Raw genomic sequence first — 18,916 nt, forward strand, 5'->3', positions numbered from 1 at the left:
AACACAAGAATTTCCATTAAAATCTTGCCTTTACAGCATCATGATTTCTCTTGAGTAAAGATTTGTATAAAACTTGTGTCCAAAGTTTTTCACAGATGGCCACCTGTACAACTGTGAAAGAGCTTGTGACTCCCCTCCCCATCCCATTCAGGAATGGAGACAGTAGGGCTGACGGGTGACCCTCTACCGCACGTTTCTTCTATCATTCATTAAATTTATATCCTGCATCTCTACTACAAATAGCACTCAAGAGTTCACAAGTGAGCTACATGTGCAGTAATAGGACGGTAAGTATCCAAATCCGGCAGTCTGCCAGCTCCAAACACACGGCCAGAAACGTTTGCATTTGCTAGTGCAAGCCAGGAAACAAGCTTGAAATTACCACTTCTGGAGTAGAACAATTTAGTGGGGCTCCTTTCCAACATAGTGGCAGCACTGGATAATGCTCTGTGTTGCTTTAACTGCTGCTAGGTTGCATTCCCCAGCTTCATGGGATCTATAAACTGAAGCTCTACCCATGTTCTCTGTCCCAGACTATAAAGTTTAAAAGAAAATATAGTATAAATCAAAATCGTGGAATGTGACACAGCTGTGTGCAGCAAACTAAATCTATTTTATCTAGTAGCTATTTATCTATTTTATCTTTTTATATTGTGTAATGTGATGTTCCCTTCACTTACAAAAGTCTTAGGGTGGCCTTGTCTACAAATTGAAACTGGGATTGTTTAGCTTGGAAAAAAGGAGGCTAAGGGGAGACGTGATAAGAGGTGTACAAAATCGTGCATGGTGTGCAGAATGTGGACAGGGAGACATTTTTCTCCCTTTCTTGTAATACTAGTACCCAGTGGGGTCGTCATTCCATGAAGCTGATTGGTGGGAGATTCAGGACAGATAAAAGGAAGGACTTCTTCACACAGCGCAGAGTTAAATTACGGAACTCACTACCACAAGATGTGATGGCCACCAATCTGGATGCCTTTAAAAGGAGGTTGGATAAATTCCTGGAGGAGAAGGCTATCAATGGCTACTAGCTCTGATGGTTATGTGCTACCTCCAGTATCAGAAGCAGTAAGGCTGTATAAACCAGTTGCTGGGGAACATGGGTGGGAGGGTGCTGTTGTACCATGTCCTGCTTTGTGGGTCCCTGGTCAACAACTGGGTTGAACAGAGTGCTGAACTAGATGGGCACTTGGTTTGATCCCACAGGGCTCTTACATCATTTGTTCTTGAATCCCTCCAAATTACAATTCAGTTTTTGGGTTTAATCCTGCACACACACACACACACACACACACACACACACACACACACACCATAAAAGCAAACCCAAAGCAAGGTGTTGGTGGCAGAAGAAGTCTGCTTCCCTCTACTGATTCAGAAAGAAAATTGTAAATGCTTAGTGGCTGAAATTTGGGAAGATACTAGTAAACAATGCAGGTGACAATCTCTGAAGAAGAACTGCATTATAAGTACTTTGTAAATTATACAATTACTGGGAGCATAGTTTACCCTTCAACATTTGATGAACTAAGTGTAGCCCTTTCTGAACCACTTTCACTTTCCCTACACTTCCACAGTCCCAGTCTAACTACTCATTTGCAGGTCCTCGATCTCTCCCCATTCCATTCCAACCGATTTTCCTGCTAGGTGCACGTTTAGTGGTGGCTCTAGTAGCGAGAGTTCTAGGGCCTGGAGGCCCCTCCCTGAGGTTCTGTGAAATGAGGTCATCATTCCAACGTTTGACATCACAGTTGAGTTTACTGGTACTTCAGAGACCGTTCCAAGCGGTTTGCCAAGTCCTTGGCAGAACTCACAGCAAGAGACAGTCTTATAAAGCAATATGTCTACCTTTGGGAAATCCACCCACTCTGCTGAGGGCTCCTTGACAAGCTCCCGGTTAAGCACACCTCAGAGACTGAGTATTCACCCCTCTGTGACATGGTGAGTGTTGGGTGATAGGGCAAAGTCAACATTACTAAGTGGGGGCTGATGGGTTGGACGGCAGGGCAGCTAATGGTAGTAGGCAGAGCAGAGAGGACACAGTAAATCATGACTAAAAGAGTGCAAAGCAAAGGTTTTGTTTGAGTAGGGCGATTCTCACCCCAAAAGTAACACAAAAGCACTCTTGAACCCACATTTTTTGGGTTCCAGGGCAGGCGCTCATTACACAAAGGGGGCAAGCTAACCTAACATGGAAAGGAAAGGAACCTCTCGTGCAAGCACCGAGTACTGACTCTTGGAGGGACGTCAGCTTTCGCTGACGTTTTCTTGGCAGGCCTTATAGCGGGGTGGTTTGCCATTGCCTTCCCCAGCCGTTATTACCTTTCCCCCAGCTAACTGTCAATAAATGATGGAAGCTTGTGCTTAGTGTGTCCACAGCACTATTGCTCCCTCAGCGCTCCCTCATGTTCTGCTCTTAGGATCTGCACAGAACCCATATTTTTTTTAAAAAAATGAAACAGAAAACTGAGCACGGTTGGCTTGCACATGTGGGCCAGAACCACTCTTACTAATTTATTTATTTATTTATTACATTTCTATACCGCCCAATAGCTGGAGCTCTCTTAATTGCCACTTAATTGCTGTTGGTCCTTATTTACTCGGGACCGAACATGGCCGTATATAGCAGTCAGACTTGAGACCCTGGCTAGTCGGCTCTTCAAAAGAGTGCAAAGCGTGACTGAGGAGGATCATAGAATCATAGAATAGCAGAGTTGGAAGGGGCCTACAAGGCCATCGAGTCCAACCCCCTGCTCAATGCAGGAATCCACCCTAAAGCATCCCTGACAGATGGTTGTCCAGCTGCCTCTTGAAGGCCTCTAGTGTGGAAGAAGGAGCATTTATTTTATTTATTTATTTATTAAATTTTTATACCGCCCAATAGCCAAAGCTCTCTGGGAGGTTCTGGGCTCTCTGGGCATGCACAGGTGGGCATACTGCTCATGTGCAAAGTAGCACCAGACTGTTGTTTTTGCTATGACAGGTCAACATAGCTTCCCCTTTGGAAATTAGACACAGCTGCTTTGCCATCCCACACCTCTCCTGGCCCCTGCCTTGATAACAATGTAGATTTAAAAGTCTTCTGGCAGAGAGAGAGACCTTGTTCCTTTTGTTTTGTACATTACTTCAGATAAAAACCAGCACTAAACAATTTTTTTTAAGGACCCAGAGCCTTTTAATGACGTGCATCATTTCTCAAACGTTCATGAGAACTGTGGTGTTTTTTTAATTTCATTCACTTTCCAAACAGCTAGGGCTGTTACCCAATTAAAGAATTCTTGATAGATCAATCAAATTACAGTCATTAGAAGTGTGTGTGAATGCATACTTTCTTTGTGTGTGTGTGTGTATGTGTGTGTGTGTGTGTGTGTGTGTATGTGTATATGAGCTATGAGAAGAACTTTATATGCTGGAGGTTTTGAGCTGTGAGAAGAACTTTGTGTGGCTAAGCAACAGGATATCTAAACACAGCTGGGAGTGGTTGGGAGGGGATGGAACCCAGAGAGGAGGCTGGGCAGCTCACCAGCATGTGTACAGGCCTCAGGTAAGTCCCTTAGGTTGGTGGGCATGTCGGCGGGGGGAGTTTCCTGGGAGGGCTCCAGATCAGCCTCCTGCCCGGCTTTTCCAGGCTCCATGGAAAAACTGCAAAAGTATACTGAGCAATAAAGTACTAGCGTGCAGATGGTTTGCGCAAGTCAAGCTAGTATTTATTTTTTTAAACATGTGGTACTACAGCTCCCATCATGTCCAGCACGGCCATTGGAATCCAGCATACCTGGAGGGTCATCAGGTTAAAAAAAGATGGATTAATCAATTGAGGTTAGAGCTTTACAAATGACTCTTTTGAGGTTGCTTGGGATCATTCCTATTTTACAGGGGGGAAACTGAGACTGAGTGTAAGAGCCATATCCGAGGCCACCCATTATGTCTTACAGAGACAGGATTTCATAGAATCATAGAATAGCAGAGTTGGAAGGGGCCTACAAGGCCATCAAGTCCAACCCCCTGCTCAATGCAGGAATCCACCCTAAAGCATCCCTGACAGATGGTTTTCCAGCTGCCTCTTGTGTGGGAGAGCCCACAACCTCACCAGGCAACTGATTCCATTGTCGTACTGCTCTAACAGTCAGGAAGTTTTTTCTGATGTCCAGTTGGAATCTGGCTTCCTTTAACTTGAGCCCGTTATTCCGTGTCCTGCACTCTGGGAGGGTCAAGGAGAGATCCTGACCCTCCTCTGTGGGACAACCTTTTAAGTATTTGAAGAGTGCTATCATGTCTCCCCTCAATCTTCTCTTCTCCAGGCTAAACATGCCCAGCTCTTTCAGTCTCTCTTCATAGGGCTTTGTTTCCAGACCCCTGATCATCCTGGTTGCCCTCCTCTGAACACACTCCAGCTTGTCTGCATCCTTCTTGAATTGTGGAGCCCAGAACTGGACGCAATCCTCTAGATGAGGCCTAACCAGGGCCGAATAGAGAGGAACCAGTACCTCACGTGATTTGGAAGTTTGTTTCTGTCTTCCAGGGTATTAGCTATCCCACCCAATTTTGTGTCATCTGCAAATTTGATTAGCGTTCCCTGCACCTCCTCGTCCAAATCATTAATAAAAACGTTGAAGAGCACTGGGCCCAGGACTGAGCCCTGTGGTACCCCACTTGTTGCCTCTCCCCAGTTTGAGAAGGTTCCATTGATAAGTACTCTTTGAGTCCGATTCTGTAGCCAACTGTGAATCCACCTAATAGTTGTTCCATCTAGCCCACTTTTAGCTAGTTTGTTAATCAGAATGTCATGTGGTACTTTGTCAAAAGCTTTGCTGAAGTCAAGATATATTATGTCCACAGCATTCCCACAGTCCACAAGGGAGGTTACCCGATCAAAAAATGAGATCAAATTAGTCTGACAGGACTTGTTCCTGACAAATCCATGTTGGCTTCTAGTAATCACTGCATTGATTTCAAGGTGTTTACAGATTGACTTCTTTATAATCTGCTCCAGAATTTTCCCAGGGATGGATGTCAGACTGGTCTGACTTCCCAGGTTCCTCCTTTTTGCCCTTTTTGATTTCAATCTCTGTTGTCTAGAGCTGGGCCCGTGTCAGCTGTCATCTCAACCTTGGGTCAACGACAAGACTGAAAAGCCTCAATTCAAATACTTAAAAATGTTTTGGCTTCTTTCCAACATTTTTAGGGGCAGCTTGGACTCTGAAGGAGACCTTGGCGTTAAGCAGCAGTCCCCAGCCATACCTATCCCAGTAAGTAAATGACCAACACGGGGTGGAGAGCCATCCTGCTCCTCTCTCAAGCGAAATGCTATCAGTTTTCAGGATTGAAATGGCCGCACTTGTGGGGTGACCATATGAAAAGGAGGACAGGGCTCCTGTATCTTTAACAGTTGTATTGAAAAGGGAATTTCAGCAGGTGTCATTTGTATATATGGAAAACCTGGTGAAACTTCCTTCATCACAACAGTTAAAGCTGCAGGTGCCCTGCCCTCTTTTAAATCTGTTCACAATATAGCTGCAGTATAGCTCCTGCAGATTTAACTGTTGTGATGAAGAGGAAATTTCACCAGGTGTGATATGCCTACAAATGACACCTGCTGAAATTTCCTTTTCTATGCAACTGTTAAAGATACAGGAGCCCTGTCCTCCTTTTCATATGGTCACCCTACGCACTTGTCATAACATTCCCTAGTTGAAGGTGGAAGTTAGATGTTGGTTTCCATCCTAAAAATTTCTGGGATTCTAAGAGTGTTTGTAAATATGTTTGGGGTATACAAAATCTCTGGAGTTTCTGCAAACCGAGGATTGGGAGAAGGGGGATAAATGAAACATTTAAAAACCTGGCCAGGGGACGGGAAAGCAGAATTTGGGCTTCTGCTCACAGTAATGTCAGTGTCAAAGATTTAACACCCTTTCATCTTTCAGGTCTACTTGCAGTCAATTGAATTAATTTAGTAGTACATGAAAGGCTGAATTCTTCCTATACTTTCACTGCATTTTATAGAGTGAGGCATTCTACTAATGTTGGTATGACTTCTTAGAGAATAGCAGGGCAATCCAAGCCCAGCTGTGTTCAATGAGTCCCGTTCCTAGGCAATTATGTGTAGGATTGCAGCTTCAGGCTGTACCCACTTGCCTGAGAGTACTTCTAAGTAGACGCACGATTGTCCTGGTGTGCGCGTTCGTAGTTGTGAGCACAGAAAGAATATGGAGTCGCAATTATTCTGGGTTATTTGTTTATTTATTAAATTGATATGCCACCCCATAGCTGAAGTTCTCTGGGCAGTTTACAAAGGTTAAAAACAGTGAGCATTAAAAAAAAATACGCAAAAATGTTAAACCAACAAAAGCGTAAAAACAACAATAGAATCATAGAATAGCAGAGTTCGAAGGGGCCTACAAGGCCATCGAGTCCAACCCCCTGCTCAATGCAGGAATCCATCCTAAAGCATCCCTGACAGAGGGTTGTCCAGCTGCCTCTTGAAGGCCTCTAGTGTGGGAGAGCCCACGACCTCCCTAGGTAACTGATTCCATTGTCGTACTTCTCTAACAGTCAGGAAGTTTTTCCTGATGTCCAGCTGGAATCTGGCTTCCTTTAACTTGAGCCCGTTATTCCGTGTCCTGCACTCTGGGATGATCTCTGTGTGACAACCTTTTAAGTATTAATTCAATATTAAAACATATCCCACCCTATAGGATCTCAGGGTGGCATACAGATAAAATCATACATATAAATTAGAACAATAAATACATGATTCTAAAACAAATCAAACCTTTAATATGTTAAAACCAGGATGAGATTTCAAACCAGTAAAATCCAATTAATGCAGAATTAAATAGGTGTGATTGTTTATACGTGCTGTTAGTCTGGGGAATCTTTGTGTGAGAAGAAGGTCAAGGAAATATGAGCTGATGTAACCACTTCTAATTCCTCTCTGCAAAAGGCTACACTCAGTATTTCATTCTCCTATTTTGGAGGCCCTCTTCATTTTCTGAAGCCTGGAATTATTGGGATTAATCACGGGTGTATGTGGGGGGGGGGGCAATCAAGGAGAGAAATATGTGTTTTTGGTAAAACTCCTATAAAATGCACTGAGTCCATGAAACAGGGTGTCCTGTCAATATTTTTATAGGCATGCAAAGTGAAGAGGTTGCTATTTCTCTTGAGTCTCACATAGCTAATCTGTTTTTTAATAGCCATGTCTGGCTAGACAATGCTTGCTAAATCTGCACTGACGGCCTTTATTTCTCTTCACTTCCCACCCAAGCAAGTGAAGTGTTGTAGCAGCTAGTAGTAACTACCAGCTAACAATCTTCTGACATTTTTCTTTCGGCAAATGCCAGGACGTGAACATTCACGTAAACGTCGGTTCTTTGCCTTATTCATTACTATAATTTTGCCTTATTAATTAAAACAAAGATGTGTAAAACTACTTTACTTTTTTGACTGGCTTATTCAGCAAACTTGCAGAACCATTTTCTCCTTGCTTTTTGCAGAGATTTGATGCTGTAGTCAAGTTTATTGCTTTTGGCCAATGGCTTTTGCATAAAACAAACAACAACAACAGTAGTATAATCATGCTAAAATATAGAAAAACAAAGAATTTACAGAAGTTAAACATAATGCATATAGACATAATGCATATAACACAGCCTTCCTCAACCTGGGGCGCTCCAGATGTGTTGGACTGCATCTCCCAGAATGCCCCAGCCAGCTGGCTGGGGCATTCTGGGAGATGCACTCCAACACATCTGGAGCGCCCCAGGTTGAGGAAGGCTGATATAACACATGATATACAAAATTTAAAAGTATAAAATAGTGTGTCATGGGTGATCAATAAGCAATATGATGTAAATCCGACATGGTCAAATGCAGCCATCTCCTTTACAATTGACGGCTATCTCTGCTATGTATTTCTTTCTGATCTTTCTGGCAGCTGTGGCAAACAGAGCTACACTCCAAGTCACATATTTATCCGTATCCACTAGGAGGTAAAAAATCGCATCCAGTGGGCTCTGGGAAGGACAATTTTCAACTAAGGGTGTCACAAATTGTTCCCTTGGGTAATTGTATAAGGGACAGTGCAAAATATAATGGGCAAGGTCCTGTGGCTCAGGGTGACCTCAAATACAGGAATGCTCATTTATTGGGATGCCCCTGTGCCTCCCATCTCTATAGGCTGTGTCCATCACATTTAGCCTTAACTCTGAGAAAGCTTTGCGAAGTTGTGCAAATATTAAGTTGTTAAAATAATCTGCACATTCACAAGCCTCTTTGAGTTTAAAATATAATGGTGCACATAAGCAGAATTTAAGTCCTTTTGAGTAACAACCTCCTTTATAGTTCTCTTGATGATGTTTTTCTGTATATTTGGTGGGAAGCCTTTAAGCTGTCAGTGAAAAACCATATTTGATGGTAAATTGAGCTGCATGATGTACCCAGTTTTTAATTCATAGAATCATAGAATAGCAGAGTCGGAAGGGGCCTAAAGGCCATCGAGTCCAACCCCCTGCTCAAGGCAGGAATCCACCCTAAAGCATCCCTGACAGAGGGTTGTCCAACTGCCTCTTGAAGGCCTCTAGTGTGGGAGAGCCCACAACCTCCCTTGGTCACTGGACTGGTTCCATTGTCGTATTGCTCTAATGGTCAGGAAGCTTTTCCTGATGTCCAGCTGGAATCTGGCTTCCTTTAACTTGAGCCGATTATTCCGTGTCCTGCACTCTGGGAGGATTGAGAAGAGATCCTGGCCCTCCTCTGTGTGACAACCTTTTAAGTATTTGAAGAGTGCTCTCCAGTCTCCCCTCAATCTTCTCTTCTCCAGGCTAAACATGCCCAGTTCTTTCAGTCTCTCTTCATAGGGCTTTGTTTCCAGACCCCTGATCATCCTGGTTGTTGCCCTCCTCTGAACATGCTCCAGCTTGTCTGCGTCCTTCTGGAATTGTGGAGCCCAGAACTGGACGCAATACTCTAGATGAGGCCTAACCAGGGCCGAATAGAGAGGAACCAGGACCTCCCGTGATTTGGAAGCTATACTTTTATTAAAGCAGCCCAAAATAGCATTTGCCTTTCTTGCAGCCACATCACACTGTTGGCTCATATTCAGCTTGTGATCTACAACAATTCCAAGATCCTTCTCGTTTGTAGTATTGCTGAACCAAGTATCCCCCATCTTGTAACTGTGCCTTTGGTTTCTATTCCCTAAATGTAGAACTTGGCATTTATCCCTATTAAATTTCATTCTGTTGTTTTCAGCCCAGCACTCCAGCCTATCAAGATTACTTTGAAGTTTGTTTCTGTCTTCCAGGGTATTAGCTATCCCCCCAAATTTTGTGTCATCTGCAAATTTGATAAGCGTTCCTTGCTTATCAAATTTGGTAATCTATTAGATAATTCTATCAAACATTTTTAGGTAGCCTAGTATTATCCATCTGTTGTACCTTAAACCAATTGCTTATTATTATTTTGTCTATTTGGCTCTCTATACTCAGCCCACAGGTTTCTAACCGAATCATAGCAGATAATACATCTTTAGGTAAGCCTAGCAATGCTCTCAAAAAGTAGTTCTGAGGGGGTTCTAAGCCTAATGCCTTCGAGGTGCCCCAAATCTCTGCCCATAAAGGATTTGTGCCATTGTTTTGGCTTTATAAGCAGTTAAGGCAGGGTTTACTAAATTTCCTCCTTTAGAGGCAGCAAACTTCAGAATCGCCGATTTGATGCTATAGAAATGGGTCTGTTTAAATGGAATGTGATAAATTGCTTCCAACCTGGCCTATTATTCAATGCAAGCCACAACGGTCATCCCATGAAGCTGATTGGTGGGAGATCCAGGACAAATAAAAGGAAGTCCTTCTTCACACAGCGCAGAGTTAAATTATGGAACTCACTATGATGGCCACCAATTTGGATGGCTTTAAAAGAAGGTTGGATCAATTCCTGGAGGGGAAAGCTATCAAGGGCTACTAGCCGTGATGGTTGTGTGCTATCTCCAGTATTCGAGGGAGTAAGCCTGTGTGCACCAGTTGCTGGGGAACATGGGTGGGAGGGTGCTGTTGCACCGTGTCTTGCTTGTTCATCCATGGCCGGTCAGCCACTGTGTGAACAGAGTGCTGGACTAGATGGACCCTTGGTCTGATCCAGCAGGGCACTTCTGATGTTCTTATGTTTGCTGAGGGCTGAGAAGGAGCTGGAGCAGGGGTGGAGGTGGGGTGTATGTCTAAGGTCATTTATGCTGCTTGAGGGGTACTGGCATTACTTTAAAGACTTGCCTTGTTTGGGTGCGTGTCTGCTGACCGTATAAAGAAAGGCCAGTGTTAAAATTTCCTGTGCAGAGGGAAACAATGTGAGTAAATGCCCAGGGATGGTTCCCCTGGTCTGACGTTGTGTTCCTTCCAGCCCAAACTTCCGGGGATCCTGAGCAAGGCAGGACGCGAGTGCTCATCTCACCGGCATCTAATGAAGATTGCGGACTTGTGCGATGAGGCCCGCTCCAAGAAGGTGGAGGATCAGATCAACTACGACCACTTACGGAAACTGGAGCGCATGTTCCATGAGGCCGACACTGATGGCGGAGGAGGTGAGGGGCTCATCCTGCAGGCCGCGTCTTTTCTGACACCAGCTGCTCCGTAGAGCAGGCAGCAAGCTTCAAACTGATTGATTGGCGCTGTTGATGGATCAATCCATGACTCACCGATTTGAAAAGTGATGAACTGCATGCATGGTTTGCTGGGGAGGAGAGTGGTCCTGTCCATGCTACTTGGTCACCATGGGCACTTAGAGTGACCCTACAGAAAGGAGGACTGGGCTCTTGTATCTTTAATAGTTGTATATACAGGGCCAGCGCTGCCATAGAGGCCAGTTAGGCAGCCGCCTAGAGAGCCAAGGTAAGGGGGCACCGAACGGCGCCCCCGGAAGTCACCCTCCCATTCCCAGAGCCGCTCTGGCCGAGTGAGGGCAGCTTCCGGGCGCACCGTTCCGAAGCCTTCTGCCCCGCCCCCCAGTGTCCCTGGCTTGGCTTCGGCTGGGGGCTTCCAGCCAAACGCAAGCTGGGACGCTGGGGGGGGGGGGGAAGGAATGGCTCCACGTTCTGACTTCTGGCGCATGCCGAAAGTCAGAACGTGGGGCCGTCTGACTGCCCTCCCCCAGCTTCCTGGCTTGGCTTCAGCTGGGGGCTCCCAGCCAAAGACAAGCCGGGATGCTGGGGGTGGGCGGCGGCGAACGGACGGTATTGGAGCTGCCTGCCCATCCCACCGCAGCGTCCCGCCAAGCCAGGAGGACTTCGGGCGAAGGACAGGTAACCTGTCTCTGCCTACCTGGGGTGGGGTGGGGGATACAGTGGGGTGGGGGGGTGAAAGCAGCTCACCTTGCCTAGGGCGCAAAAAAGCCTGGCACTGGCCCTGTGTATATAAAAGGGAATTTCAGATACAAAAGAGGGCAGGGCTCCTGCAGCTTTAACTGTTATGATGAAGAGGAAAGTTCACCAGGTGCTGCATGAATACGAAATAACCCTTGCTTAAATTCCCTTTTCTATGCAACTGATAACGATACAGGAGCCCAGTCCTCCTTTCCGTAGGGTCACCCTGCTTTCCCCTCATCCTGGTGATATGCTGTCAGGTCCACAGGCATCTTCTGTGCTGAGGGGGATTTATCTGTTGCTGTTTAGGACTGGATATAGAAGAATTCCGAAAGGCCATGAAAAAGATCATGGGGAATATTTCTGATGAAGACATTGATGTCATTTTCATGAAAGTGGACACCAACTGTGACGGCTCTGTGGACTGGGTAAGGCGTCCGGTTTGGTAGAGCGCACCCCTGCCCCACCTGCCCCCTGGGCCTAGAGGTGGGTTACATCGATATTTCCCTGTTTCATAATAACGAGGCACAAAACAGAAGACCATTACACTAACGATATGAATATAAACTGTGCAACTGGGCAACTGAATTAGCTAAACATTTAATTCTTTATTGTCACAACACTTATAGTATATGTATGACCACAGAATGTTATTGAATTTTTTATATATGAAAAATCAAAGGTACTTATTTGCTGTGAATATAATGCACAGATGATATATAATTGTCAAGCAACGTGTTTGCTGTGAAAAACTGCAGAAAGTGAGACGTATTATTATAAAGCACAAATTTGCTATAAAAACACTACACTGAGTGAAACGACTATTCCGGATTGTTTTCACGTTTCGTTGCTTCATCAGTCACTCTGTAACAGGGAAGTTTAGTTCGTGTGTGCGGCTTCATATCTTACTCGCTTTCCTCTCCCTGAGCGTTGTAGATACAGCTACAAGCACAAAGGTGATATTTAATGAGCAACTACTCATTCCTGCAAAACTTACTGAAAGGTTTCTTAACTCTTTTAATAAGGGATTCTGAAACATGGTACCTTCCTACATTAGGACTTTTGAATTTCTTAGAGCCAAACTTCAGTAACGTTCTGCAGGATCTCACCTGCAGGCAAAATTAAAAGGTGAGACAATTATAAATTTAACCATTCTTTTTAATACATTATATATCAAATAACTTGCCTGTCAACGCCATTATGTGCTGAGCTAATAAGGGACATAAGGAGCTGCCCACGGTGGCTTAAATAACTCTGTTGTGTCTTCTGTATTGAATTGTAGATAGAAGGCCTTGAGGGCAGGGGTCTATTCTCTTGTCCTTTGGAAAGCACCACGAGCAATGGTTCAATACCAGCAACTACACCAGGGTGGTGTAGAATCATAGAATAGCAGAGTTGGAAGGGGCCTACAAGGCCATCGAGTCCAACCCCCTGCTCAAGGCAGGAATCCACCCTAAAGCAGCCCTGACAGATGGCTGTCCAGCTGCCTCTTGAAGGCCTCTAGTGTGGGAGAGCCCACAACCACCCTAGGTCACTGGTTCCATCGTCGTACTGCTCTAACAGTCAGAAAGTTTTTCCTGATGTCCAGCCGGAATCTGGCTTCCTGTAACTTGAGCCCGTTATTCCGTGTCCTGCACTCTGGGAGGATCGAAAAGAGATCCTGGCCCTCCTCTGTGTGACAACCTTTTAAGTATTTGAAGAGTGCTATCATGTCTCCCCTCCATCTTCTCTCCTCTAGGCTAAACATGCCCAGTTCTTTCAGTCTCTCTTCATAGGGCTTTGTTTCCAGACCCCTGATCATCCTGGTTGCCCTCCTCTGAATACGCTCCAGCTTGTCTGCGTCCTTCTTGAATTGTGGAGCTCAGAACTGGACATAATACTCTAGATGAGGCCTAACCAGGGCCGAATAGAGAGGAACCAGTACCTCACGTGATTTGGAAACTATACTTCTATTAACGCAGCCCAAATTAGCATTTGCCTTTCTTGCAGCCATATCGCACTGTTGGCTCATATTCAGCTTGTGATCTACAACAATTCCAAGATCTTTCTCATTTGTAGTATTGCTGAGCCAAGTATTCCCCATCTTATAACTGTGCATTTGGTTTCTATTTCCTTAGTGGCTTAAGTGTTGGACTGGGAGTCAGGAGATCCGGGTTCTAGTCCCCACATGGCCATGGAAGCTCACTGGGTGACTTTGGGCCAGTCACAGACCCTCAACACAACCTACCTCACAGGGTTGTTGTGAGGATAAAATGGAGATGAGGCGGCTTATGTATGTCACCTTGGGTTCCTTGGAGGGGTGAAAAGGAGGGATATAAATGCAATAATAAAACAAGGAGAATCTCCCTCTGCCCCGTCCCGCTCGCAGGAGGAGTACCTGAACTATATGCTACGTGAATACCGAGGGAAGGACGACATGCTGAAAAATAAGATGCTCCCAGAGTTCCAGACGCCCATGACATCTATTTCAGTGTAAGCGTCCCCTTGTGCACTGGGCAGGAGGGAGGTGGGTGAAGGCCAGGCTGGCGTGTTCTAGTGACACACTTGGGCAATGGTGATTTTCACGATCCCTTGTCTCCAGGAGCGAGGGATTCCAGCCACGCTCCTCGCTGGCTGTTCCTTTGCACCTCACTTCCCCAGGGGATAAAAAACCCTGCCAGTGAGTACTTCGCAAACACCACTTCTGCGTTTCCGGTGCAGTGGGACCTGCTGCCTTTGGAGTGCGGACATGCTGGGGGCTCAGTCAGGCAGGGAACCACGGAAAGCGAAGGCAGCTGTGTGGGACTGTAAGAAAGGGGTGGTGGTGGTGGTGGTGGTGAGGGAAATGTGGGGCCTTGGGAGGACCAGGCAAGCTGTTTGGAGGAAGGGATAAACACATATTTAACTCAAAATCGTGCTTCCGCACATACACCAGAGTGGGGGCTTTGCTAGACCTATCGCCTAATCCGGGCACCTTGCTAGACATGGACGCGACAGGGGAAAGCAAAGCCCTGTCGCATCCGCCATTTTTGCATTTTTTTTTAAAGGGGCCAGACGCAGGAACGCTCCTGCGCTTAGGTAAGGCCCTTAAAAAAAAGACCTTCTCCCCCATCCCTGGCCTTGAGTCCCCCCCTCTCCTGCCAGCTTTGTTCCCCCCCATCCCTGCCAGCTCCGTTGCCCGCCCACCAGCCCCCTTCTCCCCCTGCCTCTGATCTTTCCCCCTGCCTCCCCCCGGCTCCGATGTCCCCCCCCCCGGGCTTCGCCGCTTGTCCCAGCTACTCGTGAGCGCAGTAGCCGGGAAAAGCGGCGGAATGAGCTAGACGCTCGCAGTCTCGGGCTGAGCCCGAGGCCACAGGTAATACTGGGCCAAAAGAGATTCTGGTTAGCCTGGGCCGAAGGAGGTTTCAGCGCTGGCTGACCCCGGGATCCCCTGTGCGTCATCTGGATGCACAGAGGTGAGCCCGGGGTCAGCCCGGGCTGAAACCTCCGTCTAGCAAAGTCCTGGGATGGGAAAGATTTATGTATACAGATGTGGGCAGCTGGCTTTTGGGAGGGGATGTCCACATGGGTTCTATGCACACCCAGCAAAACAATGTGCATTCTCTGTAGCTAGTTCTATTGCTCGGGGCCATTTCAGGTGGAAGGGTTCGTGTGCAGCTCTTCCTTCCTTCCTTCCTTCCTTCCTTCCTTCCTTCCTTCCTTCCCTTCCCTTCCCTTCCCTTCCCTTCCCTTCCCTTCCCTTCCCTTCCTTCTGGTAAGAGAATGATAGGAAAACACTGGATAGTTACAAAGGGAAGATAAGGTTGTCTGGATTCCCTGTAAAATGCCATGAACTAGGCAGGCTGTTTGCATGATGAAAGCCTCACCTGCAAGCACCCTGGGTCCCCAACAGATAAGTTCAGTTCAGGCAAGATGGGCAAAAGTCAGGGATGGCTGAGAGAGGAACTCAATTTGCGGCCGTAGCCCTTGGCTTCCTCACCCTCTTCTCCTTTTGCTTCAGGGCCCACACGGAGGAAATCGTCCAGATCCAGTTTTTCCCAAACCAGAGCAGGGGGATTGTGGAGAGGAAAGAGAAACCTAGAAAAGGTGTCGTCCGGTCCACACCCGGGCGATTCCTCACTGTGAGCAGGGACGGCATCCTGCACTACTGGAGCGACACCTTCAAAATGCTTCGTACTGTTTATGTAGGTGACCTGGTCAGCAGGGGTGGTGGGGTGGATTGTCCTTGGATCCTCCTGGAAAAGGGCTTTGACCTTTCTCCTTACCAGTTGTCTTCCCCCCATTTCTATATGAGATCCGGCCACTGTTAATGCTTGTCAGGGACTTTGAGCACCAAAGTGCCTCTTCCCAAGGTAGGGCTGAGTAAGGCGAGAGCTAACTGAATGGCATGGAGACTTGCACTGCCTCTTCTCCCAAGAATATAGCGCAGGGCGTGGAGTGCCTTCTACAAACTCCGGTTGGTGGCCCAGCTACACCCCTATCTGGACAGGGATAACCTGGCTTCAGTTGTCCATGCTCTGGTAACCTCCAAGTTAGATTACTGCAATGCCCTCTACGTAGGGCTGCCTTTGAAGACGGTTCAGGAGCTGCAGCTCGTGCAAAATGCAGCGGCCAGATTGATTTCGGGAAGCAGAAGATTCGACCATATAACCCCTGCTCTGGTCCGCTTGCACTGGCTGCCTGTATGTTTCCAAGCCCAATTCAAGGTGCTGGTTTTGACCTATAAAGCCTTACACGGCTTGGGACCACAATACCTGACGGAACGCCTCTCCCGACGTGAATATACCCGGTCACTACGTTCAACATCTAAGGTCCTCCTCCGGGTGCCTACTACGAGAGAGGCTCGGAGTGTGGCAACGAGGGACAGGGCCTTTTCGGTGGTGGCCCCCAGACTATGGAACGATCTCCCTGACGAGGCTCGCCTGGCGCCAACGCTGCTATCTTTCCGGTGCCAGGTTAAGACTTTCCTCTTTGCCCAGGCATATGGTAGCACATCTTAATCACCCACATGTTTAGTTTTTTTTAAAGGTTTTTAATGCTTTATGTGTGTATGCTCTGTGTTTTAGAATTTTAAATTTTGTATACTCGTTTTAATCTTAATTTTAGAATTTCTGTAAACCGCTCAGAGAGCCCTGGCTATGGGAGCGGTATATAAGTGCAATAAATAAATAAATAAATAAATAAATAAATAAATAAATAAAATGGTGAACCTACTTTCCAGGTGTTCCATCATCATCATCATCATCATCATCATCATCATCATCATCATCATATATTTATTTCTTCTCCCTTTGGATTGAGGCGGGGAACAACATTAGTACAAGAATCAATACATCTTAAAAAATCTTGATTTTACATCGATCTAGGTAGGCCTGCCGGAAAAGGCTAGTCTTTAAAGCTGCCGTAAAATCATACAGAGTTAATTTTACGAATCTCCTCCGGAAAGGCCATTCCACAATCTGGGGGCGACAGAAGAAAAGGTCCTCTGGGAAACTGATGTCAGCCTAGTTTTAGCTGACTGAAGTAAGTTCACCCCAGAGGACCTGAGTGTGCGGGGCGGACTGTATGGGAGAAGGCGATCCTACAGGTAACCTGGACCCAAACCATTTAGGGCTTTAATGGTAATGACCAACACTTTGTACTTTGCCCGGAAACTAATTGGCAGCCAGTGGAGTGATTTTAATGTTGGGGTAATATGCTCACCCCTAGATGTACCGGTGACCAACCTGGCTGCCATATTTTGAACTAGTTGAAGTTTCCGAACTAGGTACAATGGTAGCCCTGTGTAGAGCGCATTGCAGAAGTCGAGCCTTGAGGTTACCAGCGCGTGCACCACTGTCTTTAGGTCTTCCGACTCTAGGAAAGGGCGCAGCTGGCGTATGTTCTGGGAAGGCCACACATGTATCTTAAGTCTCTCCAGCTCTTTCTAGTTTGAGGTCCTTGCAAAGCTACCAAAGCCAGGGACAGACCTACACCAAGCAGGATATGACATTTTGAAAATGGTTTGAAAAGTGTCTATGGTGCGTGTCCTGGGCCCCAACAGTTGTCACTACTGTTATAAACCGTTTGAAAAGCAGTAGTGTAGATCCTGCCAAGGCCATGTTTTCGTTGCCTTGAAGAGCGAAAGTCCAAATCCTTCCTTGATGTTACCTCAATTCATTGTCCCTGAATAGGTCTGGGGACGTAGGTAAATCTGCCCCTATTTGCTTATGCAGAGTGCTGGTGCTCCATCACTCGGCTTCTGGAACTACTACTCTCCTCTGGAAGGGATGTTTCCATACTTCATCAGAAGTTTCTAATGGGAACTCAACCATGAAGCTGCCCAATTTGGAACTCCTTGTAAATCTGACCTGGTGCGAGTTAATTAGCCTAACTAATTGTCACTCTGTAGGTAGTTATTAACCAGTTGGTCATCTTATGCCTATTAATCACCAGTGGCTTGTCGTCATGAGTGGGTCAGACCCATGTGGATTGGACCTTGTATTCATTAAATTGGATTTTCTATTTGCACTGCTCTTCGTTTTACTGCTATTTCCTGTTTTATTTATTTATTTATTTATTTATTTATTTATTTATTTATTTATAACATTTATATACCGTCCCATAGCCGAAGCTCTCTGAGTTAAAAACAGTAAACAGTAAAAAAAAATATACAAATTTTTAAAACATAAAAACAACAGTATTCATTTAAAACAACAGTTCTGGGGTCTGTTAGAAAACAAACTTAGCGTTGTTAAATGCTGTTAAATGCCTGGGAGAAGAGGAAAGTCTTGACCTGGCGCCTGAAAGATAACAATGTTGGCGCCATGTGAGCCTCATCGGGGAGATCATTCCACAGTCGGGGGGGCCACTACCGAAAATGCACTCTTATAGAATAATAGAATTAGCAGAGTTGGAAGGGGCTGCAAGGTCATCGAGTCCAACCCCCTGCTCAATTTATTTATTTATTTATTACATTTCTATACCGCCCAATAGCCGGAGCTCTCTGGGCGGTTCACAAAAATTAAAAACATTCAAAGTATAAAACAACAGTATAAAACCATAATATAAAATACAATATAAAAGCTCAACCAGTGCAGGAATCCACCCTAAAGCATCCCTGACAGATGGGTTGTCCAGCTGCCTCTTGAAGGCCTCTAGTGGAAGAGCCCACAACCTCCTTAGGTAACTGGTTTCATTGTTGTACTGCTCTAACAGTCAGGACGTTTTTCCTGATGTCCAGCTGGAATCTGGCTTCCTCTAACTTGAGCCTGTTATTCCGTGTCCTGCACTCTGGGAGGATCGAGAAGAGATCCTGGCCCTCCTCTGTGTGACAACCTTTTAAGTATTTGAAGACTGCTCTCATGTCTCCCCTCAGTCTTCTCTTCTCCAGGCTAAACATGCCCAGTTCTTTCAGTCTCTCTTCATAGGACTTTGTTGCCATCCTCCGAGCTTCCCTCAGAGTAGGCACTCAGAGGAGGGAAGATGTTGAGTGCAGTGTACGGGTAGGTTCATGTCGGGAGAGGCATTCCATCAGGTATTGCGGTCCCAAGCCATCTTTTTCCAAATGGTTTTATTTATTAATTTATTATTGCATTTATAGCCCCC

The 18,916-nt window shown here is 46.0% G+C and overlaps 1 protein-coding gene across 1 annotated transcript in view; it reads left to right on the forward strand.

Moving 5' to 3' along the window:
* Window positions 1–1,840: 1,840 nt before the first annotated feature.
* Window positions 1,841–18,916, forward strand: part of EFCAB8 (EF-hand calcium binding domain 8) — an 81,832-nt gene continuing 64,756 nt past the window's right edge. The window contains exons 1-6 of the mRNA XM_063144221.1: window positions 1,841–1,941; window positions 5,186–5,249; window positions 10,393–10,573; window positions 11,660–11,778; window positions 13,719–13,822; window positions 15,330–15,513. Coding sequence (XP_063000291.1) covers window positions 1,841–1,941; window positions 5,186–5,249; window positions 10,393–10,573; window positions 11,660–11,778; window positions 13,719–13,822; window positions 15,330–15,513 — 753 coding nt within the window. The remainder of the gene's footprint in view (window positions 1,942–5,185; window positions 5,250–10,392; window positions 10,574–11,659; window positions 11,779–13,718; window positions 13,823–15,329; window positions 15,514–18,916) is intronic.

This window comes from Elgaria multicarinata, chromosome 1, assembly GCF_023053635.1.
Source record: "Elgaria multicarinata webbii isolate HBS135686 ecotype San Diego chromosome 1, rElgMul1.1.pri, whole genome shotgun sequence".
NCBI lineage: Eukaryota > Metazoa > Chordata > Lepidosauria > Squamata > Anguidae > Elgaria > Elgaria multicarinata.